This window comes from Octopus sinensis, linkage group LG10 (genome assembly GCF_006345805.1).
Source record: "Octopus sinensis linkage group LG10, ASM634580v1, whole genome shotgun sequence".
In the NCBI taxonomy this organism is placed as follows: Eukaryota; Metazoa; Mollusca; class Cephalopoda; order Octopoda; family Octopodidae; genus Octopus; species Octopus sinensis.
In genome coordinates this window covers 54,641,776-54,667,414 of record NC_043006.1, presented here as the reverse complement: position 1 = coordinate 54,667,414, position 25,639 = coordinate 54,641,776, and the positions used below count along the sequence as shown (strand labels likewise).

General features: G+C 36.5%; 2 protein-coding genes and 1 long non-coding RNA gene across 4 annotated transcripts in view; 2 read left to right on the top strand and 1 right to left on the bottom strand.

The window, feature by feature from the left end:
- On the bottom strand, window positions 1–24,863 carry LOC118765137. Its single transcript, XR_005000992.1, has 5 exons — window positions 24,852–24,863; window positions 24,742–24,743; window positions 21,072–21,078; window positions 12,980–12,984; window positions 1–263 (listed from the first exon to the last, which is right to left on the bottom strand). It is a non-coding gene; the product is annotated as an uncharacterized LOC118765137 (long non-coding RNA).
- On the top strand, window positions 6,147–14,691 carry LOC115216701 (40S ribosomal protein S21). The gene is made up of 6 exons (XM_029786231.2): window positions 6,147–6,224; window positions 6,326–6,403; window positions 9,692–9,755; window positions 13,199–13,270; window positions 13,735–13,790; window positions 14,643–14,691. The coding sequence occupies exons 2-6, from the start codon at window positions 6,354–6,356 to the stop codon at window positions 14,650–14,652; spliced, it is 252 nt and encodes an 83-aa protein (XP_029642091.1). The 5' UTR covers window positions 6,147–6,224; window positions 6,326–6,353; the 3' UTR covers window positions 14,653–14,691.
- LOC115216739 (nucleoside diphosphate kinase 6) overlaps window positions 21,048–25,639 on the top strand; it is a 30,370-nt gene continuing 25,778 nt past the window's right edge. The window contains exon 1 of one of the 2 annotated variants that reach the window (XM_036506695.1): window positions 21,048–21,137. In XM_036506695.1, coding sequence (XP_036362588.1) covers window positions 21,120–21,137 — 18 coding nt within the window. In that variant the 5' untranslated portion in view covers window positions 21,048–21,119. Of the gene's footprint in view, window positions 21,138–23,948; window positions 23,996–25,639 lie in introns of those variants that run through there. The other variant, XM_029786288.2, reaches the window with a different exon arrangement.

The window sequence follows — 25,639 nt, the reverse complement described above, 5'->3', positions numbered from 1 at the left end:
AGTCTCTACACTCTCAGAGCAACTGCCCCCACTACAGCCTTGGTCGCTTAGGTAGCAGAAGTTATTAACTATTTCTAGTTTCTCCCCCTGGCATGTGATGAAATCTGTTTTCTCTATATCTTCAATGTTTATTGCCCCAGTGCATCTGCCATGGACAAAAACTATTTTCCTGATTAACCTTCCTTTGATATTGCTGCACCTTTTATGTGTCTATTGCTTACACCGGGTACATTGTATGCAGTTTCTACCCACGCCTTTTCTACCTGAAGTGGGTTGTGATTTGACAGCCTTCCTACTTACTAAGACTTTGGTTTTGGCTAGTATCAGACCAGTTGTACTTTAATTTGTGTGTGTGTGTGTGTGTGTGTGTGTGTGTGTGTGTGTGTGCATGTGTGTGTGCATGGAGAGGATGATGCAGAAGTTCCTTTAACATTCAAGTGTTGTATAAAATTTTCATCTTTTTATTCTGCAAGATTAGCCTGAGTTTAAGTACCCTATCACACACCCTCACTACCTCTATGACCTTATCCACCCATTTCTCAGCAAGAAGTATGCCCACACCCCCTATTCCATCACTATTACCTTCCCAGAAGAATTTATACCTATGTGCTTTGCCTGTGAGGACTCTGGCTGAAGCTCCTCTCCATCATACCTCTTGTACACAACATACATCAACACATCTCCATTCAAGCATCTCTGCAATCTCGCTAGACCTACTTTTCAATGTGCCCACATTTAGAGTGCCAACTCTGAAAACTGGGAAAGAGATATGGGAGATAACACAGAAGGAGGGATGTTATTCAGTACCTGAAAAGAAGGTTCCCATGAACGTTTGGTAACAGGCGTCATAATAGTTTGCTTTTAACCTACAGTTATTCAAACATGTTAGAGTTGTTAAGGTTGTTACCTCTACTGGTGGGGGGTTGATAACCACTATTATCGTATTAACTTGTTTGTTGTTTTTAGAGGCGTCTTTAAACACCTCTGAAAGAAATTATTTGTTTTCTAATTTTAAGATAATTTCAGTTAATCAGTTTTTCAACTCATGACATAATTTTTTTTCACATTTGAATTGTTAAAATATCTTCAACTGTACCTATGTGTGTGTGTGTTTATGTATGTATGTATGTGTTCATGCAGGCATGCATGAGCACATGCATGTATGTTTGTTCTGTTTCTCTTTTTAACTTGAAGTTAATTTTCACAAGCCACCTGCTTGGTAGCAAGGTTATGAAGAAAAGCATCTTCTTTTGTACATCATCCTTTAAATGTTATGGTCTTACAGATTTTTATTGTTCCAGATATCATGACCATTCATAGCATATGAATTAATGAGTTACATTCTCTCCTTAAGAACCAAAGACCAGCCATATTTTGTTCCTGGCAAAATTGTGCACATCCTTGGATACTGGCATTGCAAATTCTTATCAACAGTCCATAGATGTTTTCTTCCTGCTGTATTTTTCTGACCACATTGGTGTCCAGGGGGTAGCTGATTTCCTCAGAACATAGCTTTTTCTTTGTGATCCCACACAATAGTATCAAACCAGCTGTACTTTAATTTGTATGTGTGTATGTGTGTGTGCATGGAGAGGATGATGCAGAAGTTCCTTTAGCATTCAAATGATGTATAAAATTTTCATCTTTTTATTGTGTTACAATTTTGTTTTTTGGCAATTATGAGTTGAAGCTCAAGAAATAACAGGAGATTTATCCATCTTCAGGCTTAGAAGTGGACAATACCAAACCAGCTTCTAATCCCAGCCATAATTCCACAAGTTCCATTCTATTCACTTGCAATAATGGGGACCAAATGGGGGACAACGAAGAATGGCTGATGGTTGCAAGAAATAAAACAAAAAGAAAAAAAGAAATAAAAATATTATCTCAGAAAGATTTCAGGAGACTAGAGGAAATGCCTAACCTCTGAGATTTATGCACATTCATGGTTGTCAGCAACCATGGACTGCTCTGTTTATAATGTAAGTCAGAAAATAACTAACCTTTCAATGGATGGACCAAAAATTAGAGCATTAAAACTGGGGGAACATGGAAGATAGATTTTTGGTCAAGGTGCGGACCTTTTCAGGAATGAACTCACCAAGAAATTAATAAGGTACATTTCATAATTCTTGAGAACAATAATGAGTAGTTGGTGAATCAAGTTATACTGCAACCAAGCTCTTACTTATATGTTGATTCATAGCCTTAAATTATTATCATTTAATACCCATTTTCCATGCTGGCACTGGGTAGACGGTTTGACCAGAGCTGTACCAGGCTTGTCATTTGCTTTGATTTGGTTTCTACAGCTGGGTGCTCCTCCTAACATCAAGCACTTTACTGTGTACTAGGTGTCTTTTACATCACCAACACTGGTGCCCATTTACGTGTCATGAGTACATGTGCCTTTTACATGTCACTGGTGCATTATTATTATGAAGGTATCATTCTGAATTAAAATCTTGCTGAGATCAACTTTGCCTTCCATTCCTTTCAAGATCTCCCCTCAAAATTGTTGGCCTTATACCTAAATTAGAAATTATTTTATGGCAGTGGGCAGAATTGTGAAAACATTAGGAAAAAAATACTTTGCAATATTTGTTCCAGCTCCTTACAGTTTGAATTAAAATTCCACCAAGGACAACCCCTCTGGCATCACTGAAATAAAAAGTACCAGTCAAGCACTGGGATCAATTATACAAAGAGCCCTATCTTTTAAAATTGTAGGTTTTGTGCCTAATCAAGAAACCATTATTAGTGTTATCATTAGTAAAAGTTGTGGCTTGACTGAAACATTACTGTCAAACAAAATACTTTATGGTATTTATTCCAACTTTTTACTTTCTGAGACCAAATCCTACCAAGGTCAACTTTTTCCTTCATTCCTTTGGGGTCAATAAAATGAGTTCCAGTTCAGCACTGGTGCCTATGTAACCCCTTCCCCTAATTTTCATGCAGGTATAACTATGCAAATGTATCTCCTGCCTGAATTTGTTTCCTCATAACTTTCTGAAAAAGGGATGTTATTTTAATGAAATTTTATACAAGTTTCACATTGTATAGATTATGACTTTATAGGAATTTCATCAGGTGTTGAGATAAGTTTTGGATAATTCACATGCTCTTTACTCTTTTACTTGTTTCAGGTATTTGACTGTGGCCATGCTGGAGCACCACCTTTAGTCGAGCAAATCAACCCCAAGACTTATTCTTTGTAAGCCTAGTACTTATTCTATCGCTAAGTTACAGGGACATAAACACACCAGCATCGGTTGTCAAGCAATGTTGGAGGGGGGGACAAACATAGACACACAAACATATACACACATGTACATATACAGGGTCAGGCAAAATGATCTGACACATTTGTAGGTTAAATAAAAGGCAAATGAAGTAAAGAAACAAAAAAGTGTTTTTATTTTTGAAAAGTACATATAATGCCATTTTGTTTCATTATATTTTAAAAATTAAATCAGTCAAATGGGATCCATTATTGTCCACACACACTGTCAAAGGCGTTCACAAAAGTTGTCAATAACTTGGCGGGTCATTTCATGTGGAATAGCAGTAATTTCTTGACGAATTTCTGGCGGTGCGAGGTCGGCCGGTTGATTTTCGTTTCAATGCAGATCCAGTAACTCTGAAGTTGGTAACCCATAACAAGATCGTGTTTCGAGCTGGTACAGGATCATGTCTACCAAGATTGAAGTGCAAATGGAACGCTCTTTGTGTTGCAGTTACAGAATCGTTTGTTTTGATAAATGTTTCCACAATGAAAGCGCGATGCTCACCAGTCCAATTCATGGCAGCAACTGAAAAAGAAATGAAAAACAATGCCTTTTATTTAACCTACAAATGTGTCAGATCATTTTGCCTGACCCTGTATATATATATATAGACGGGCTTCTTTCAGTTTCCTATTTTTTTATTGCCCACAAGGGGCTAAACATAAAGGGAACAAACAAGGACAGACAAAGGGATTAAGTCGATTACATCGACCCCAGTGCGTAACTGGTACTTAATTTATCGACCCTGAAAGGATGAAAGGCAAAGTTGACCTCGGTGGAATTTGAACTCAAAACGTAACGGCAGACGAAATACCACTAAACATTTCGCTTGGAGTGCTAACATTTCTGCCAGCTCACCACCTTTCAGTTTCCATCAACCAAATCCACTCACAAGGTTTTATTCGGCCCGAGGCTATAGTAGAAGACACTTGCCCAAGGTGTCACGCAGTGGGACTGAATCCAGAACCATGTGGTTGATAAGTAAACTACTTACCACACAGCCACTCTTTTCTTTATCTTTGTACTTGCTTCAGTCAAAAGGCTAAAGCCATGCTGGGGCACCACATTGAAGAATTAGTTGAACAAATTGGTTCCAGTACTTATCTTTTTACTTATTCTGCCGGTCTCTTTTGCCAAACCATTGTTACAAGGGTATAAACACACCAACAGTTGTCAAGCAGTGGTGGGGCACAAACACGACAGCCTCCTTTCAGTTTCCATCAACCAAATCCACTGACACAAATTTGGTTGGTTGGAGGCTATAGAAAACATGTCCAACATATCACACAGAGGAACTAAACCTGGAAGCATGTAGTTGGGAAGCAAACTTACCACAGCCTTGACTGCACCTCATAACTTTCAGAAAAATTGGTTTTTCATTTTCTACAAACACCTTTCAGATGGTGTACAATAAGGTTACACTGAAATTTAAGGTGAAAAAAATGGAGAAGGGCAGATAATTTCATGCATCTCGACTTTGTTTCCTCATGCATTTTTGCAATGTAGTGTTAAATAATACATACTTTTGAGGAGTATTCCACCTGGAACTTGTCAAATGAATATCTTTTTAATAAAATGAAATTTTCCAGAGATACCAGCATAATTTGTGGAAACAAAAATTAGCAGCTGAAACATTTCATTTTATTAAAAACTAGAATGACCTATCATTTATTGATCTAAATTATATTTTATTAACAGAAGTACATAATATAAATAACAATTTAAATGAAAAAAATATAATAAATTAATTTAACAATAATAACCTCTCATACAACTCATAATATTTATAAAATGTCATCATTAATATAATTTTTCTTATTTAAAAATCGAACTGCGCCTTGTTGTCCAGCTATTTAATTTTTTTTCATTTTTGGTTTTATTGATTTATTTTTATAATCTAAAGAACTGTATTATAAACATTTTCAACTTTTTCGTCTTTTGTGTAATAACAGATCATTGGGATCTCCTAAGCTCGAAAGTGATACATATAGTTTTCCATGAAAAATACTTCATTTTTAAGATTGATACCAACTTTTTTTTAATGTTTGGCATTGTGATTTATTTATTGTCATAGCAAAGGATAATTTAACAGAAAATTGTAATCACTGGATCCTCTGCAATTAATTTAACCCTTGGTAATAATGCTAATTCATTTTTGTACTTTTCATTTAGTATTTTTGCTTCAGGTACATTATTTGTACGGGATTCCACTATTAATCTTATTCCACTGCATAACTTTGGGGTTTGTAAATTTCTCAAAAGAATAATTGGAGCGCCTTTCTTCAAATACAATTCATGTGGTGGAAATTCCAATATTTCTAATGAATTTAAGAACTCAACCGGAAAATCTGCTGCTTCGTTTGTATCAACTATTTGATCTATAGAATTGTATGTTCTTAATCTATGTTCTATTTTGTTAAGCAATCGCATATTAATATGTTTAACCATAGCATCAACATCGTCATTTTTAACAGCTAAAATTCTTTTTCCAAAAGCAATCATCTTGTTCTGTGACTAACGACTGAGATTATTCGTTTGTATTACAAATCCTCAACCGAGAATAGTGGTTGATAATTAGTGCGAAAACATGGTATTGAACAGATTTAGATTTAGAAGGATTAGAAAGGAACGAGATGATAGGATCTCCGTCTTCTGCGGTATTACAGGAAGAGGTGTGCGTCTGCACTCTTACAGATGTGTGAATTTTTTTCAATTTCATAAAATAAATATATGTATTTAATTGTTAAGTTAATTCATATTTAGAAATAATAGTTATTTTAACAATTAAAATTACATTTATGAAAGAAAGCCTTTTAAAATTATTTTTATTTCCCTCCGTAAAAAAAATACTGAACGAGAGATCAACGTGATTCTCGTTATAATTTACCCGAAATCTCGTGTTCCTCTTCCTTTTCACGGTCGTCCATTTTAACTGTAAGTTGTGTGATTCTTCTTAAAATTAAAAATGGAATTTCTGAGGTTTTAAATGTACAATGATTTGCTAAGTCTCGCATTTTGTTTCTTTACTGTTGCAGAAGATTTTCTTAGAACAAAGAAAGGATTATGCAGAACGAAGCAGGTGAATTCGTGGATATGTATATCCCAAGGAAATGGTATGTTACTTACACACGTGGTTTACACGTTTTCTTTTTCTAAATTGTATTTTGAAATTATTTTTGTCTACTTTATTACGTACCTCTGTGGTGTTTATCTTGTAATAGTCCTCTATTATACACGGGAGAAATTTGTACTACGTTTTCGGCTTAGTTTCCTTTCATTTACAATGCTAAATTTAAGGTCCCCTAAACGAAATCGCTAAGGCTTTTCATAAGCTCGTTAACTTCCTATTTGTAACTAGCATAAAAGTTACCACATCCTATTTATTTTCCGCTGGAAATTTTGTCATTCATGTAGAAACGAAGATTTGCATTTTTTATTCGTGTTTATGTTTTTATGTTACACTTATTTCATTCTTCGGCGAGCTCGCAGAAACGTTAGCACGCCGGGCGAAATGCTTAGCGGTATTTCGCCTGCCGCTACGTTCTCAGTTCAAATTCCGCCGAGATCGATTTTGCCTTTCATCCTTTCGGGGTCGATATAATCGGACTTAATCCGTTTGTTTGTCCCTTGTGGGTAGTAAAGAAATAGGTATTTCGTCTGTCTTTACGTTCTGAGTTCAAATGCCACTGGAGTTGATAAATCAAGTACCAGTTTCGCACTGGAGTCGATGTAATCGAATGCCCCCCCCCCCCAAATTTCAGGTCTTGTGCCTACAGTCGAAACGTTTATTTCATGTGTAAGGCGACTGAATAGATATCAAAATATGATGTTACACCCCGAGACCTGTAAGTGTGATTTCTAGATCTACTAAAAATAGTATCCAAATCACACTACCGTTTTAAATACAAATAAAACTTGTATAAAGTAGTACTAGATATCTTTTATGTTGGAAAATAAGGTCTTCGATCACATACGAATGGGACAGGCCTGAATTCAAAACACGCGGGAGACAAGTTTGCATATTTTTAGATGAGTTTTGTGTCATGAAGTATCGTTATTCTTCAAAGCAAAACATTCACTGCTATGAGAAGATAGAAAATTAGTTTTAACTATGGCTGTGTAGTTTTTGTTTCAGTCCTACTGCGTGACACCTGCTGCGAGTGTCTTTCACTGTAGTTTCAGGTCGACCTTAAAATGTTGGGGTGGGAGTCAACGTCATGGGAGTGGTACCCTCTGTTTCCAAACTTGAATGAGAAAATATGGTAGACCGAAAATACCTAAATTGGGAACGGGTGAGGATTGGCGAGGGCATCTAGCCGTAAAACAATATGGCATGAAAAGTGGACGTTAAAATAAAAAATTAGGTTGATTAGATATATAGCACAAGCGGTGTACTGCCGCTTTTGTTTCCTCGTGATTGTTTTCCAAAGGGTGTTGCGACTCATGGTAAAAACCTGTGAGTGGAGTCAAAACTTTGGTACAGAAAATGCTGAACTGTTGAAAAGAAAAATCTCAGAATTCCAACGTTCTGATTATTCGACTGGTTCACACATGGCAAGAAGTGAAATTAAAAGTGTTTACTCTACTAATGTTTCACGCATGTGTAGAATTATAAAATAACAGACGCAAAAAGTATCTAAATAGAAAACCTGACATGCTACAAACACGTTTTCAAAATTTTAATACAAATTCTCTTGAATTCTAACATTTTGATGTGTCATTTTTCTTGGCGATATTATCTTCCTTAGTGTTTTAAGAGTTACGTCCCTTGTATCATTATCGTAATTGTTCGATTCTGAGGAATGAACCGGAATGTGATTTCCCCGACTTTTTCAAGTTTAAAATGCGAAACTGTTTTTATTATATCTACATTCCACATACATGTACGCTCATTAGCTTTCTCCACACACATAAATACATAAAAGCAGAACACGCTCGCACATACACGTACTATTTAAGAAGAGTGGTCCCGGTGCGCACATCCGCGCTGGCTAGTAGTGACTAGTCAGTAAATAAAACACAAAGTAGGGATCAACTAGCTAGCGCGAGTGCGCGCACCGGGACCGCTCATCTTAAATAGTACTTTTACCCATTAGCTTCCTCTTCCACTTCAACACGTCAAACAGAACGAGCACGCACACGAATGTTTACAATTGACAAGACGACGTGCTCACCGAAAATGACGAAGTTAATGATAGCTCTGAGATGTATTCCGAAAGATTGCCCATATTTGTTCTTACCTGCTTCATTTCTGTGTGTACAATCCGTAAATTTCCAAGAATATAACGAGATCCACGTCGAAAAAGCCATGTGGGTATCTTTAACGACCGAAGAGCCGAAATATTGCAACATGCATGGAGAAAAGGAAGAAATGTAAATTAAGCCTTCTGTGTGGATTTGGTTGGGGGAAATCTGTTTGTCCCTCACCATCGCTTGACAATCGATGTTGGTGTGCTTACGTCCCCGTAACTTAGCAGTTCGACAAAATTGAACGATAGAATAAGTACTAGGTTTACAAAGAATAAATCCTGAGGTCATTGTTTTCGACTAAAGGCAGTGCTCCAGCATGGCCGCAATTAAATGACTGAAACAAGTAAAAGAATAACACTTAAAGAAATGGTTACATAAAAACAAAACTGGTACACACCCATTAGCGTCCTCTTCGACGCGTCAAACAGGAGTGTTTACAGATAAAAAGACAACACGTGCTCACGGAAAACGACGAAGATAATAAGTCTGAGACGTATTCCAAAAGATTAGCCCCTTATTTTCTGGTGCAACGACCAATAAGAATATGCACACCCAATGTTTAAGGTGAGGATTATGCCGAAAACGAGTGGTGTGCATATTTTTTACCTACCCCTTTTAATGTTAGCATATTTTGATATTGGAGTTATGGTGATCATTTTCCAAAGGGTGTTGCGACTCATGGTAAAAACCTGTGAGTGGAGTCAAAACTTTGGTATATAAAATGTCGAACTGTTGAAAATATATCTCAGATTTCTAATCTGAATATTCAACTGGTTTGCACATCTGAACTGTTCCCAAACACCAAATGGTGTTTATAAAACAGTATCTACGAGTAATTTTTTAAGTATAATAACTTGCGATGGTAATTTTTCGGTACTACTTGGTAGTACTTAAGAAGAGTGGTCTGGTACGTGTACTCGTGCATCCGTGCTAGCTAGTCATGACTAGTCGATCCTACAACGACTACCTAGCAAAGTAAATAAAACAAAATAAATATTTTTTTAAAGCAAAGTAAAGGTCGACTAGTCACAACTAGCTAGCGCGCACCGAGACAACTCTTAAGTTCTACCAATTTTTCTTTAAAATCTAAAATAATTTTCTTCATGATCATAATCATTGGTTTCTTCTTTTTTTTTTCTTTTTGTGTCTAGTTCAGCCAGTAATAGCATTATTGCTGCCAAAGATCATGCTTCTGTACAAATAAACATTGCTGAAGTAAGTATTACAAATTTAACCAATATTCTTAGTTAAAATTTGGTTTCAGAATGTTTGTCTTCACCTGTGAATTTTAGACCAATGCTTCTCAACTTCTTTTTTTTAAAACTATCATTCCTTTTTTCTTAACACTGAACTCTTGCTACAATACAGTAAAATTAAAAGCACAACCATGTTCCTTTCGAATGTTGGGCCTCATGGAGGCAATGACTGAGGCCCTTGGAATTATATTAAATGGCAGTTGTGCAGATACTGGTGTCATGCAAATGATACCCATGCTGGCGGCATCTAAAAGCATTATTCTCAGGGTTGTTGCCATTAGGAAGGGCATCCAGCTGTAGAAAGCCATGCCAAATCAGATTGGAGGCTGGTGTGGATTACCAGCCCTAGTCAAACCATCCAACCTGTGCCAGCATGGACAACGAACTGCAAATGATTTGCTCATAGGATAAAAGTTGAAAGTGAAGGCAATTAGAAACATCTGTCATGCTTTACTGTTCCCAGTACTTATAACAACATTATTTCACACACACACCCTGCAAGAGGAAGTACTGCTCATTTTGAGAAAGCTCTTAGAGAATATCATCATCATCGTTTAACATCCGCTTTCCATAGCATGGGTTGGATGTGTTTTACATACCAGTCAGGCAGCACTGGCACCAGCCATGATGACAATTTCACTTGACTCAACAGGTTTTCTCAAGCACAGCATATTGCCTGATGATTGAAGGGTACTTTTAAATAGGCTGGTTATGTGACGCTGGCATCGGGCACAGCTACGATCTCACTTGGCTTGCTGGGTCTTCTTATAAAATTGGTCTTTCTGTTCATTGGGTAGTCCTGGCTGAAGTACATAGGCCAAGATAATGGTTGGTAATCTGTATTGCAGCACTAGTCTAAGCTTAAGTATTCTATCACAGACTCTGACTACCTCTATTACCTTATCAACCCATTTCTCCACAAGGAGTATACTCATGCCCCCTACCCCAAAAGATCTTATACCTATGTTCTTTGCCTGTGAGGAACCTAGTAGGACTTCCTCTTCACCTTCTTGGGTGCTGCACAAATCTACATGTCTCTGTTCAAGCATCTCAACAATCTCACCAGACCTACCTTTCAATATGCCAACTCTGAGGGTATGGAAGGTCTGTGATGGAAGACAACAGCATTATGCATCTGAAAAGAATGCTTGCATTTGGCAGGTCTCATAAACATACAAATAGCCTTTAACCTGCATACACTACACCATCATTTTATTTGCTACAAAATCACTATATTCAACAGGAGGTAGGGATGGAGGGAGAAGAGAGGTTGGGGTAAGCATTCCATATAGTTAGTTAGTCGTAGGAAGTGTTCAGGAAAAAGACATCCAGTAGAGGTCAGAGGATAAAAACTTCCGTGAATGCAAACCTCCACCAGGGAGGGCAACACCAACAATTAGGAAGAGATTATTTTTAAAATGAGAATATCTGAAATAAACGAGAATACTGAAGGTGAACATAACCACTCTCAAAAGATCAAAAAAAAAAAAGATAGAAAAATAATAATGCAGAATCCTTGTCTGATACCTGATCGATCCCAGTGGAAGTCCTGGAATGTGAAGATGGGTGTGCAGGCTGTGTGTGTGTGTTGTCGGCAGTGTGGACAGGGACAGTTTTCTCTATGAAGGCCTTTTTTAGTCTATCTACTGATATAGTTTTTACAGCCCTTGAGGTCTGGAGTAAAAAATTTATCCACGCATGAAAGAAAACAGAAAGGACCTGCATATTGTGCTGTTAACAGGGGTTTAACAACATTGTTGCGCACAAAAGCGTGAGTCCATTAAGTAAAGCTTCCTTCGGGGCAGAGCGAGAAATGCAATTATCAAGTAGGTGAGAGGTTTTAAAGAGGAGCGATATATTCAAAAGTGGTAAAACTAAAAATTGTCGGGGATAAATTTATTATTGTTACTGAATATGTTAGTGTTATTTAGTTTCTGAACAACTTTGCTGCCGTTTGTTTATGTAGCTTGATTTCTATCAGTTTCTACTAAGATAGAGATGCGAATGAAATTAATAATAGAGAAACGAATATAAAACTTTTGAAACGGCAACGCTGCTGAAATTTATGTGGAAATCATGAATGTGCTTTCAAGGGAGATAATCAGAGAAATACTTGAAAGTGAATATAAGATCATAATATTTCATCATCATCATCATCATCGTTTAACGTCCGCTTTCTATGCTAGCATGGGTTGGAGGGTAGCATGTAAAGTAAATATAGTAGATAATCCAGAACTCTTGTCTAGTACTGGATCAATCCCAAAATCTAATCAGTTCATGAAAGTTTCATCTGAATCCATCCAACGGTTCTTAGGATATCTTGTCCACAGACAAACATGACTGAAAACAATACCTCTGCCTTCACTTAGGCAGAGATAATAATTATAATGAGTGTTAAAGTGAGAGGGAATTGAATTGAACATAGGATTTCTTAAGTTTAGTATAACATACAGCTATAAGAAATAGCAGTCAAATCTCTAATCTCAGCATACCATCTTTTAAAAAAATCATGTGTTACGTAAGTTCTACATGCACTGCATAACACAGGATAATCACGGCTTGAAAGTTTTTGAATCATGGGCCTCTGGACCTTATCAGTCACCATGTAATACAAGTTCAAAATCTGTTTCCTTTTGTCATTGATATCTTTCTGTTCGACTGTATATACATGGTGATTGTGAGATCTATATAAATGAAAAATCTTGTATAATCTAATTGTTGCTGTTCCATGATCCAAGTATTTTTGTAACATATGCTTATTTTGTTGACTTTCTTCACATTATCCATTTAGAAAATTTCTTTCTTTCTCTATACTACTTGTAAGAGTTGGTGGCATTCAAAAGTTTTAGCATAGTCGGGCTTAAATAGATCAGACGTCACTACTATTTGGACAATGGTTTTCTTTAATGTGTGTGTTCAAGAGGGGAGAACAATGCCACAGCCCTTCCTGGCAGTGATGGTAGACTTGCTAGAAATTTTACCAACATGTACACATGCCCGTACTCTCGAACATACATACACACTTAAACCTTTCAATCTACTTCACTGCTGCCATTCTTGTGATCTTCAGTTCACCATGTTTACAGGTCCTCTAGGTTTCCTTTGTAAAAGAGTTGTGTAACTTGTATGTAAAATGTATCACCAAAGTTGTCAAATTCCTGTTCACATAGTATCCCTGTGTACAGAGCCTAGTCTTTGGGATATAAATTGAGGAAAACTTTCAGTTAATTTTTCACTTATAAAATTATCTGGACAAGCACCTCTGACATTAGTTTCCATTTTGTTTTGTTTTTTTATCTTTTGGCAGTTTGTGTTGCAAGTTAAAATGGCTTGCACACACACACATCAGAATGAAATGTGGTTTTTGTATGATTTTATTTCTAATCTTTCTCCCTTTCTCAGGTTGATGTTACTACAGGCAGAATGACAGGTTCAAACAAAACATATGCTATTTGTGGGAAGATTCGACAGATGGTAATACCCTCGATATATTTCAACTTGGCTCATTATTATAATGTTAATATTGGAAAATTGCTAGATTATGTAGGAAGTCTGTTGTGATTCTATCTTTATTTGCATGTAACGCCAAAGTTGTCAAATTCCTGTTCATGCTTCATTTTTGTGACTGGGGCCAAAACTTTGGAAGATAAAAAGAGGAAAACTTTCAGATAATTTTCCATATAAGATTGTCTGGACAAGCACCTCTGACATTCTTTTCATTACATAGATAATGGTGTGCATCACTATTAAGTGATGGTACTGAATTATAGAATTCTACAAAATGAAAGGTTTGCCAGATTTGGTTCTAATACATTTTGAATTAACTTCATCTTCAGTAAGTTTCTCATATTTAGGGAGATGCAGCCTTAGATTCACAGTAACATTTCTTTTCGATGCCTTTTAAATTTTTTTTTTCTCTCTCTCTTCTCTCTTTATAGGGTGAATCTGATGACAGTATTTGCCGCTTAGCAAAAAGGGATGGAATTATTGCAAAGTAAGTTGTGAAAGTTTGTTTGGGCTTGGTATTTTTGGTGGTTGTGTGGTCAGTTTGCTTCCTTTCTACATGGTTCCAGGTTCATGTGGTGTCTTCTACTATAGCCCCAGGTAAATCAAATCCTTCTGAGTGGATTTGGTAGACAGAGACTAAAAGACGCCTATCATGTGTTTGTCCCCTCACCTCCACTTGACAACTGGTGTTCGTTTGCTTTATGTCCCTGTAACTTAGCAGTTCAACAGGAGAGTGATGGAATAAATCCCAGGCATGTAAGAAAAAAAGATTCAGTATTGTGGTCAATTCATTCAACTAAAATCCCTTCAAGATGGTGCCCCAGTATGGCTGCAGCCCAATGACTGAAAGAAGTAAAATATGAAATATATATATATATATATAAACACGCTTAACTCTAAAAAGATTTATTATCAGAAGAATTGTTTCATGCACAATAATATTATTGGTTGTATTGGTTTCCAACAGGGCAATCACTGATAAATAATTAGCACTTTTTGTGGTGGAAATAAGTAGCCTTTGTATATTATATTAATTTATTTGCAACAGGCTTCTGCAATTTCTATCTACTAAATTTCAGTAGGGTGCAGTGGCATTGGTCAACCCAGGGCATTGCTAAAAGATTTTACCTTAATCAGTGGGATTAAAGCTGGAACTATGTGTTTGCAAATTTCTTACCCATGCAGTCATGCTTACACTATTGCATTAATTGATGGTAAATGCAGTGGAAACTTGATTCAAATACATAGAAATATTTCAACTTTATAGAATTTAATTTTCTATTATATTACATGTCTTTCAAAACTTAATTTCAATACATATTTTTTCTTTTTCTTTCAGAAATTATTGAATATGGCCTGCCAAATAGAAAATAAAATTATAAACTAAATTTGGTGTTTGTTCTTTTGTCTTTTGAGTTTCTATTTATTTTCACTTGTCCTGTCTTTGCTATTAATATACTTGTAAATATTGAATTGAATCCTGACTATCTCTTCAATTTCACACAACACTTCCATTGTTGCCTCTTGTAACAGGATCTGTGCTTGTATAGAATGTGTGGATCTTCAGCACAGCCTGTCACCACCTGTCGCAGTCACTTATCTCCTTTCTGAAAATCAGTTTGGCTTTCACAGTTACAGCCTATGTCTTTACCTTCCACTCAAATCACTGGTACTTCTTTACCCAACTATCACTTTCCATATACATTGCAAGTTTGCACCAATAGTTACCTTTATTATATTTTTTTCTTATACCTAGTCTTTCACTATACCCATTTGTACTCTAATCATTCATGCACAATAACAGTACATATCTAGTAAAATGTATCTACTTCATTTGTTTCGAGCCTTCATGCATTCTCTGCGTCATGGCAAGTTCATATTTTGGTGTAATGCAACATCAGATTGCATGTAATAAGATTTACTTAAACTCTGAGATAATCCTTTTTAGCATTTAACAGAATTTATTTTATTTGTGCTTTCACTACTAACTATTCCTCTACATCTACCACATACAAGGTTTTTCTTTTCTCTCAGCCTTTCTGTAATTCCAGTATACCTTGCACGTTTATAGTTTACAGCAGGTACACCATATGGAATTCTTGTCTATTTTTGTATATTGATAATGGCAATAGAAATCTGCTTTCTTTGCTAACTAAAACATTTTTGTCTTGGTGTACTTTGAGACCTCTTTATTATTGAGTTTTCTTCAATAATTTTTTCTGATATACACATAGCTTTCATAGCAGCCATCAGACTGCATCATCATAGTTTTGACATCTACTTTTTCATGCTTGCATAGATCAGCAATAACTCACTGAGATAGATTTTTCTATGGCTAGACACCCTGCCCATTGCCAACACTCGTTTGCGAAGAAGATATTTTCCTCATGGCTAGACATTTCTACAGGATTGTATGGTGATGACTGTTGCATAATGTCATGGCAAGGAGACAAAAACACATGCAGTTCCCACCTTTCAAATCAACACAAGGCTTTTTGATTAACCTGCAGCTATAGAAGACATAACTGTCACTGAAATAGTTTCATAAAAACTGACGTTTTGCTCATCTTCCAGTCCTGAATGTTGAGCACATGCTGATGTATTAATTTGCCTCCATGTGGAGCATTGGTTGCTAATGAGATTTCTCTCTGTCTTTAGCAATGGATTGCAGTTGTTCCCAAGAGCAGCTGTCTGCCGATGCTTCAGTTTCCATGGCCCTTCTCCATGTTCTTGATTTGCTATGCTTCTCTTGGGTGTCCATCAGAGGGCTTGCCTTGTAATATTAAAAGCCAGTTTTCATTGGGTGTGTCTCAACAAACTCCCATTTCTTCTTGGTCTGGACTTCAGTAGGTAGCTTTTGTGAGTCTTGCCATTTCACCTAAAGAGATGATAGCTTTAACTACCTCACTATCCATTTTTATGACAATTTACTTATTCCAGCCAGGAAAATTAGTTACCTTGTGATGATGCTTACCCCTTGTACATGACATTCATTGACTAGCCTCTTGTTCTGGCACCTCGACAATTTTCCAAGTACTACTTTTTGTGATGGCAGCCCTAAAGGAGTTAGTGCATTCATTTGTTAACAATGGGGTTTCCTGTATGGCCAGACATTTCCACTTGACTACAGCACTAACAGAGTTGTGTCACTCCTGTATGTGCATTTAAGGGGTGGGGTTATATTTGTAACTTATGATGTTTTATTGGCTTTATGCTTTTATCACCAACTACTTTGGTACATTTTATTCTATGGGCACAAGGGAATCCGTCTTCTCTATTGTCTGTTTTTCATTGAGTTTTTGCATTCATATTCACGTCAGCTGCATTATGGTTCGTGTTTTTCCATAATTCTGGTAAAGTGTGAAGCTTATGGTAGACTATTTCTGTATTGCAGAGGGATTATGAGAGTAGTTTCCTAGACTGAAGTCGATACTGCTTACAGCATACTAGATAGGATTTATGACAAAAAATTTACATACCTTATTATTATACAAATGAAATACATACATAAGTACTAATGATTATATTAGCAAAAAGTATGTAGAAACATACAAACTTAATATTGGGGTAGTCTGAAGTAATCTAATGGAGGTATGAATAGTTATGAGGAGGGGGAAAAGCAGCGTAGTTGATCAAGCATCATAAGAGATGGGGGTCACTACTACAATTCTTCAGATATGTTTACTTGCTGTTTGAGGCTGAGAGGACGAGTGCTACAAATGAAATAATTATAATACTTGCCTATTACTGACTGCCATTTTTATTCACTAAAAGATTAGTGAATAAACTATTACAGTGCCATTATTACAACAAATACATAGATATTTGTTTACATTTTGCAATGAGGCTTATACAAATATAGCTCCATAAAATTTCATATCTAGATAATAAAAAAGGCTATTCTAGTAATTATTATTAGCTTAAAACTTATCAAGACATCTTAATTCCAGCTCAGTAACAACAGTAAATCTTTGAGTTGCTGTCTTTTGGCCTTATTCCAAATATTTTAGTTAAAAATAAAACATTGATTTCTTGGTGTAGAAGCATTTTGAAGAGAGGGTGGTGGAAAAGAAACAATACAAACATACTATGCTTCAAGCTTGTTTGCCTGTTGTGGGTGTGAGAGGGGGAATACTACTGCAGCCATAAATAATGGTAGATACAATAGTTAAAATCTGGTTTATTGGAAATATGTCCACAGTGAGTACTCTGGTTTTGAGATACAAAGCAATCTCACTAGTACTGATGCCAAAATATGCATCCAGTATGCTTTGTAAAGTTGGCAAACAAACAATTGCATTGAGAGGACACTAATCTTGTCTTTATGAACTTCTGTTGTGCTGTTGCTCCAACAAAATGCATTCTACACTGGAAAGTGGTTGGTGACAGGAAGAGCATCCACTTGTGGAAACCAATCTTAAACTGAAATGTACAAGTAAGACATGGCTCACTAATATAAGTGACTGAGATTACAACTTATTTCCTTAACAAGATGCCAATCTGTTGCAAGTATATTGATCGAAGCAAGAGACAATCCACAATTACAGCAATATATTTGGTAGGGAGTGGCATGTGTTAATGGATATTATTTTTAAGGGGCATAAGACTTGTCAGTCTGCCTCATGATCCTAGTGGACAAAATGGAAAAGGTGTTGCCCCAGAAGATGGTGAGGGAGATGTACTAGAACAGTCACTCTGACTCACAGGGCTAGCACTTATAGCCATCACTTCCCTGATATGGATTTAGTCTGGGGGCAAAGAACACCAGATGTCTCCACAGGCTTGACTACAAATTTGCCAGCAGCTGATAACAAGGTTACTCATTTACAGTTGAACTGAAATGTTTTGCTCAAGAACACAATGCACTGCATAGTCTGGGAATCAAACCCATGATTTTGCGAGTGCAACACCCTAACCACTAGGTCACTCATCTTCAAAGTAAACAAAAATGATTACAGTTATCTTGTTATAAATACAAGAAAAGAGCATATCTAGTTACGGCATTAATGTTATTGCAAATATTTGACAATTATTTCAAGTTTCTGTTATTTCTTCCGGTTGAATTCTATGTATATTTCTACTAAATTGTATTAAAGAACAGACTTGGCTGTGTAGATGAGAAGTATGGTTTCAGACTCAGAAACTTGCTCAACAGCATGTGTCTTTTGCCATAGCCTCATACCAACCAAATCCTTGTGAGTGGATTTGGTAGACAATAATTAAAAGAAATCTGTGCATGTGTCTTATCTTGACATTGTTGTAAGACATGCATCATTATTTTACAGGCATTGTTTCCAGTCTGCTGAAACATATCTGAGTAAATGTTACTTTACTTAGAGACGTGTAAAGATTGGCAAAGGGAAGGGTATCGAGCCATAGAAAATCTCCCTCACTGAATTTCATCTGATCCATACAAAAATGGAAATGTGAATGTTAAAAAAAAAACAGTTCAATACAGCTGTATCTGATAGTGATATATATTTAGTCAGTCATACTGGCAGTAAAGACAAATCATTTCCAGAAACAGATTGAAACAACAAAATTGGATGATTTCTCTCTAAGATATTTTGAAGAACTTTAACCCATTAGCATTCGGATTACTTTGTCAAATGTAATGCTTATTTATTCACAGTTTTGAATTAATCATGCATTATCTTGTACCTTCAAGATTTTGATGTGATTGTTTATTTTTTAGAATGACATTGTAGGATAGATGTGATAAGCCAAATCTGGCCAGTTTGAACATAAAACAAGTAGAACATTTGAGTTAGATATGGCTGGTTTAAAGGCTAAAGGGTTAATCTAACCAAGTAACTTGTACAGGCTGGAACACTCTTTTGTTGATGTGTATGTATATATATATATGAAATCAAATTCGATGACTGGCATCCGTGCTAGTGAAGCACTAAGAGTACCATGCGAGCGTGATCATTGCCAGAGCAACAAGCTGGCCTCTGTGCTGTGACACGTAAAAAGCACCATTCGAGCGTGATCGTTACCTGCGTTACCTTACTGGCACTTGTGCTGGTGGCGCATGAAAAACCATTCAAGCAAGGTCATTGCCAGTACCGCCTGACTGGCCCTTGTGCCTGTGGCACGTAAAAGCACCTACTATACTCTCGGAATGGTTGACATTAGGAAGGGTATCCAGTTGTAGAAACTCTGCCAGATCAGATTGGAGTCTGGTGCAGCCATCTGGTTCGCCAGACCTCAGTCAAATCGTCCAACCCATGCTAGCATGGAAAGCGGACGTTAAATGATAATGATACATATGTGCCGGTACCACATCAACAGTATCCAGCACACTCTAAAATGGTTGGCATTAGGAAGAGCATCTCGCTGTAGAAACCAAACCAAATCAGACTAGAACCTGGTGCAGCTTGCCTGCATGGAAAACAGGCATTTAATTAGGATGACGAAATATATGTGTATGTTCCCTCACACCCACTGCTTAACAACTGGTGTTGGTTTGTTTATATCCTCATAACTTAGTAGTTGTTTGACTTTGAAATAAATTTTGGGTATTGATAGATATTGATGACAGTCAACTTGCTGAGTTTTCTTTTAGAAAAAAGCCTTAAATTTATGGAGAAGTATTTTCATGTCAAGTGAAATGAAATGGCTCAAACTGGGAATTGGAATTAGATCACTGAGATGACCGCTTACTATATGGAGCTCACTGCAAATCTATAGATGAGGATGATTTAAGATAAATATTTTACCTATTAAAAATATACTTTGACAAATTTTGGAGTTTGTAAGTCTATATTACTCATGCAGAATAGAAAAGTAACAATTGGAGTACAGATAAACGAAATGATAGTCAATCTCCACTATATAAAGTTAGTGGTGATCGAAGACTGAATAGAGAATGACAGATTTTTCAGAGATATTGAGTCATTTATGTGGCCATTAGGAAAGCACAAACTACTTTGGCTGTTCATTCTTTTACATAATCAAGAAATATTCATCAAAATGCCAGCAGATAAAAGCAAAAAAAACTATGCTTTGCTGGATATTTTGTACAAATATCTAAAAGAAATTCTGTTGCAAATCCATGCAGACATAGCTGTGTGGTTAAGGAGTCCACTTTGCAAAATGTGGTTCTGGATTCAATCCCAATGTTACACACTATGGACAAATGTCTTCTTATCATAGCCTCAGGTTGACCAATTCTTTGTGAATGAACTTTGATAGATGGGAATTGCAGAAGTCCATGATGTATCAATGAGAACATTGAAAACCTGATTCTCGTCAAAGTACTATGCAACATTTGTTCTGCACTGAGTTTCAGAGATAAAGAATGCAATGTACTAATGATTGACCTGTTTGGGAGTCTATCATCAATTACTCTGTTGTAATAATGGCACCCAATCATAGTCATGGCTGTTGCTGATATGTAAATGGCACCTGTGCTGGTGGTGCATAAAAAGCACCCATTACACTCTTGGAGTGGTTGGCATTAAGAGGAGCATCAAGCCATAGAAACTATGCCAAATCAAACTGGAACCTGGTGCAGCTCTCTGGCTTACCAGTTCCAGTCAAACCATCTAACCCATGCCGGCATGGAAAGCAGATGTTAAATGATGATGATGACATATAAAGAAAATATAACTGTACATTTGCATAAACATTTTTTCATATAAACCATAGCTCACACAGCAAAATAACATGCTGAGAAAGCAAATTCCTCAAAAGCATTTTTCAGTTACCTGATGTTATTCCTGGCTGTAACTAAATTCTGGTATATTAGAGCAAACACTCAAACAAGCAGGCTGGATAAAAACATAATAATGAAAGAACAACCAATTTGTTGATGGCTGGATGGAGTGAAATGAGTACAAACAACTATTGTAATGCCATTTGTTTTTAAGTACTGTGAATAAGGCAGCAAGCTGGCAGAATTGTTACCATGCTGGATAAAATGCTAAACAGTATTTCGTCCATCTTTACATTCTGCATTCAAATTCTATTGAGGGTGACTTTGCCTTTCTTCTTTTCAGGGTTGATAAAAAATGTACTAGTTGAGCACTAGGATTAATGTAATTGACTAGCCTCCCCCCATAAATTTCAGGCTTTATCTCTATAGTATAAAGAATTAATAAAGGAGGTGAGCTGGCAGAACTGCCAACATGCTGGGCAAAATGTTCTGTGTCATTTCTTTTAGTTTTATACATTCTGAGTTCACATCATGCTGAAGTCAACTTTGATTTTCATCTTTTTGGAGATATATTTTTCAAAATAGTCCCCTTTGCAGTCCACACATCTTCCATCAGTGTTTCAGGGCTTGGATCCCATTGGTGAAGAAACTTTAATCCTGTTGGTCAAAAAAGTCATCAACAGTAGATATGACATCATCTTCACTGTGATATTGGTTCCCAACCAAATGTTTTTCATGTTGGGGAACAGATGATAGTCAGATGGAGCCAAATAAGAATAGGAAGGGTGATCAACCAGTTCAAAGGCACAATCATAAACAGCAGCCATTGAAACCAAGGACTTGCATGCTGGAGCATTGTCCTGATGAAACAAAACCCCTTTCATGAGTTTTCCTGGGTGTTTAATCTTGATAGCCTTTCATAACTGCCTCAGCAAGTTGGTGTAGCACTCTCCATTGATAGTGTGGCCTTTTTCAAGACAGTCAATAAATAAAATGCATTTTGCATCCCCAAAAAACAGGCTATCACCTTCCCTGCAGATGAAACCTTAGCCTTCTTTGGAGCAGATGAGAAGCGGTGTTTCCACTTCAGGGATTGTCTTTTTGCCTCTGGCACCAAGTGATGAAACCAACATTCATCCTGAGTTAGGAAATAAACAGGATCTGCCTCAAATAATGTCGGATTTTCCTGTGATGTTATTAGTCTGGTGTACTTTTAATCAGACGAGAGATGTGATACCTACTAAGCAGAAACCTTTGTCATGACAAGATCATTGTGCAGAATATTTTCAACACTCACAGGATAAACTAATAGCATTAGTTATTTGATTTATAGTCAATCGCATGTCATCCATCACCATGTGATGAACATGAACAATGTTTTCCTTGATAATGACAGTTGTAGGATGGCCAAACCTTGGGTTATCTTCAAGACTCTCCCTTCTCTTCCTAAATTCAGCTGTCAACTTTTGTACTTGTTGATAAATATGGAGTATCATCACCTAATGCTGTAACCATATCAGCATGAATGTTTTTGAGGGCTAATCACTTTATCTGCAGGTACTTGGTAACACAACAATGTTGTGCTATTTTCAAGAGAAGTTGCTACTAATTACTTTTGAAATCGTCTTTAAACAGTCAGATGTTAGTTTACCTAGAAAAAAACAATGCAATTATTAATAAGAGGTGAAATTAAGGCATGCAAGATTTCACAGGTCTAGCATTATGCCTTCATAGTCAGCCTATTAAATATTCAGCCCACCCTCAGATAGCAGTGGATTTTGATCTTTTGTAGCTCAGTTGCTCCTTTCATAGAATGATGTATAAATGCCCTGTCATCTCCATGTTTTACAAAAGTTTTTTAAAAAATTGGTTTTGTGGTTGGAAAGTAAGCTTCCCAACCATGTGGTCTTGAGTTCAGTCCATACTACTATAGCCTTCTACTGTAATCCTGGGATGACCAAAGGGTTGTGAGTGGAATTTGTAGACAGAAACTGGAAAGAAGCCCATCTGGTATGTGTGTGTGTTGGACCCCATCAGTGCTTGATGGGGTCTATGTCTTTATAACTTAGCAGTTTGGCCAAAGTGATCAACAACATAAGTACCAGGTTTTAAAATAAGTAATGGGATCAACTTGTTCACTAAATCCTTCAAAACAGTGCCCCAGCACTGACACAGTCTAAAGGCCAAAATAAATATGATTTAATTTTGCACAGTAGTCTATTATCCATACTTCCATATTTCAATCTGTTCAGTTTGTATCTCTTTCCAGATATTTGTCGAGGCTAATATCTTCTATGTTAAATTTTTATGAAAATTACTAAAGAGAGTGAAGATTTCACCATCTCATCATCAAAATTTTAATATCCACTTTTCCATGCTTGCATGAATCAGATAGAATTTGTTGAAGCAGATTTTCTATAGCCCGATGTCCTTGTTGCAACTCTCACCTGTTTCCAAGTATGGTAACATTTCCCCTTCTCACAACACCAAAAGAAAGAAATTATAACAAGAAATTAAGCTATGGAATCAAGGAAGTTGCTAAGAGAACTTTGGTTTAGTTTGGTAGAAATATTTATGGCAAAAGAACAAGAAGCTCAGATATTACTGTGACGGTGAAGCTAGAAGCACAGTATGCAAACTCTTCAAATGGCCATTTATTTGCATGGTCAAGAATAAAATTGAAAGCCAAGACATTCGTGGAAGAAAGGCATAAATTAGCTTCTAAATAGCTGGTGTTATATTTTTATCCTCCTTGGTAAGAAAATAACCAATAATGAACCTGGGCAGATCAGTAACTGAATGTCATCATTCATTAGGGAAAACTGCTAGGAAAGTTTAAGGTGTAGTGTTTCCTTTATGGATTTTTTGTAAGATGGTGTGATATTTATTGATTTATGTGGTTGCAGCATTATAGTCAGCATTTGAAACAGTTTGGTCTTTTGAGATCATTTGATACTGCTGCACTCTATGGAAGAAGTAATCAACTTGACCTGATTTATGCATCTGCCTTTGAAGAGTATATCGGAAATAAGGTAAAGGCATTGATGCTGTGGAGATAAACAAGAGCTACTGAAAAACCCCTTTCATTGAAATATAAACTAGTAAGAAGTGGAAGACAAAAGAAATAAATGGAGTGGTGAGCAGTTTGATATACAGGAATATTATATGTAATAGGTACAAAATAAGTAGCATGGACTTGGGAAATTGAGCTTCAAGCCATTTTACCAAAGGAATGAGTATAATCATAGTAGAAGTGAATCCTCAGGAACAAGGAAACAACTTCATTCTGTGCAATGTTTGAGGTAGGAATGGTGTGATGGAAAAACTGTGGGTTTAGAAATGGCATAAATGAAATTTGAAGCCGATGCATAATATATTCCATAGTAAAATAGACACTAACAAATATGTTGTCATCATCGTTTTAATGTCCCCTTTTACATTCTTGCATCAGATGAATTTTGATGAGGCAGATTTTCTTTGGCCAGATGACCTTCCTGTTGCTAACCCACAACTGTTTCCAGTAAAGGCATTCTTCCTCAGGGCTGGTCATGTTTGAACAACTACGCTTGTATGATTGCGACGCTCGCTTACAAATTCGCATAAAGAGATAAACATACGCAGAAACGACAGGCTTCTTTCAGTTTCCGTCTTTCAAATCACTCATAAGGCTTCGGTTGACCCGAACAGTAGTCGAAGAAACTTGTCCAACTCGCAAAGTTGTGGGACAGCACCCTGAACCATGTGGTTGGGAAACAAACTTAATAACAGTCATACTTACGTCTAAAACTTACATACTAAGTAAAAGAAAAATATTGGTTATCGACTCTGTTATTATCAATCGTTCTTAGATAGAATAATTAAACTATATGCATATACCTCTATTGAGACCATTTACCTGAACAATAACTATAGATACATTAACCTCTTGTACGTCAAGTTCTTTGTACTGGCGTTCAAACTCAGAAATGTAATGCCTCATCTATCCCTCAATTACATTTGATGACAGCCTCCTAATACAACTAGTCTTGTTGACTTAGGCAAATAAAGGGACAATAATTATTTGAAGTAACGGCATATCGTGTGAGACAGGAATCGAACTCAGTATCCATCCATGAGCTATTCAATTAAAGTATTTTATCTACACAGCGACGATGATTAGAGATGTCAAGGATAAGAAATTTGTTTACTCTTTACCAGCTGCCATTAACTATTCATAATATGGGAGATCACGTCTTAGCTTTGTTTAAACAAAAGCATGCTACTAGTTAATGTAAAAGTTGGGAAAGGAGAGAACAAGGAGAAAAGTAAGACGATAGTGAGGTGAAGAGAAGTGATGTTTTTGAGTGAAAACAAAAGAAAATATGCATCTATCTTTGTCTTGATAGGTGAATGCATTTGAGGCCAACAAACAGAAAATAAGTGTTGGTTTATTATTGTTTTTTTTTTAGGTGTTGAAAGAATTTTTATTATTTATCTCTTTCTTGTGCGTGATATTCCAAGGTCTTCTCACGTTCAGTTCAGTAATCGTCTGCTGTGAAGATCTTGTATTTATTCCTCTGTGGCAGTATCTCACTACAATCAACACCCAAACTCGTGGCATAGTTAAAACAGACCTGGAGATAAGCAGACGTCGTCTTTTACAGCTAGCTGTAAAAGGAACAAACAGTATTTACCAA

What these genes read in the sequence shown, in the direction of transcription:
- LOC115216701 (XM_029786231.2), top strand. Translation starts at nt 6,354, where the DNA reads ATGCAGAACGAAGCAGGTGAATTCGTGGATATGTATATCCCAAGGAAA. An exon ending in ATGTATATCCCAAGGAAATG is followed by an intron (nt 6,404 to 9,691) that starts GTATGTTACTTA and finishes TTTTGTGTCTAG; the next exon opens with TTCAGCCAGTAATAGCATTA. An exon ending in TACAAATAAACATTGCTGAA is followed by an intron (nt 9,756 to 13,198) that starts GTAAGTATTACA and finishes TCCCTTTCTCAG; the next exon opens with GTTGATGTTACTACAGGCAG.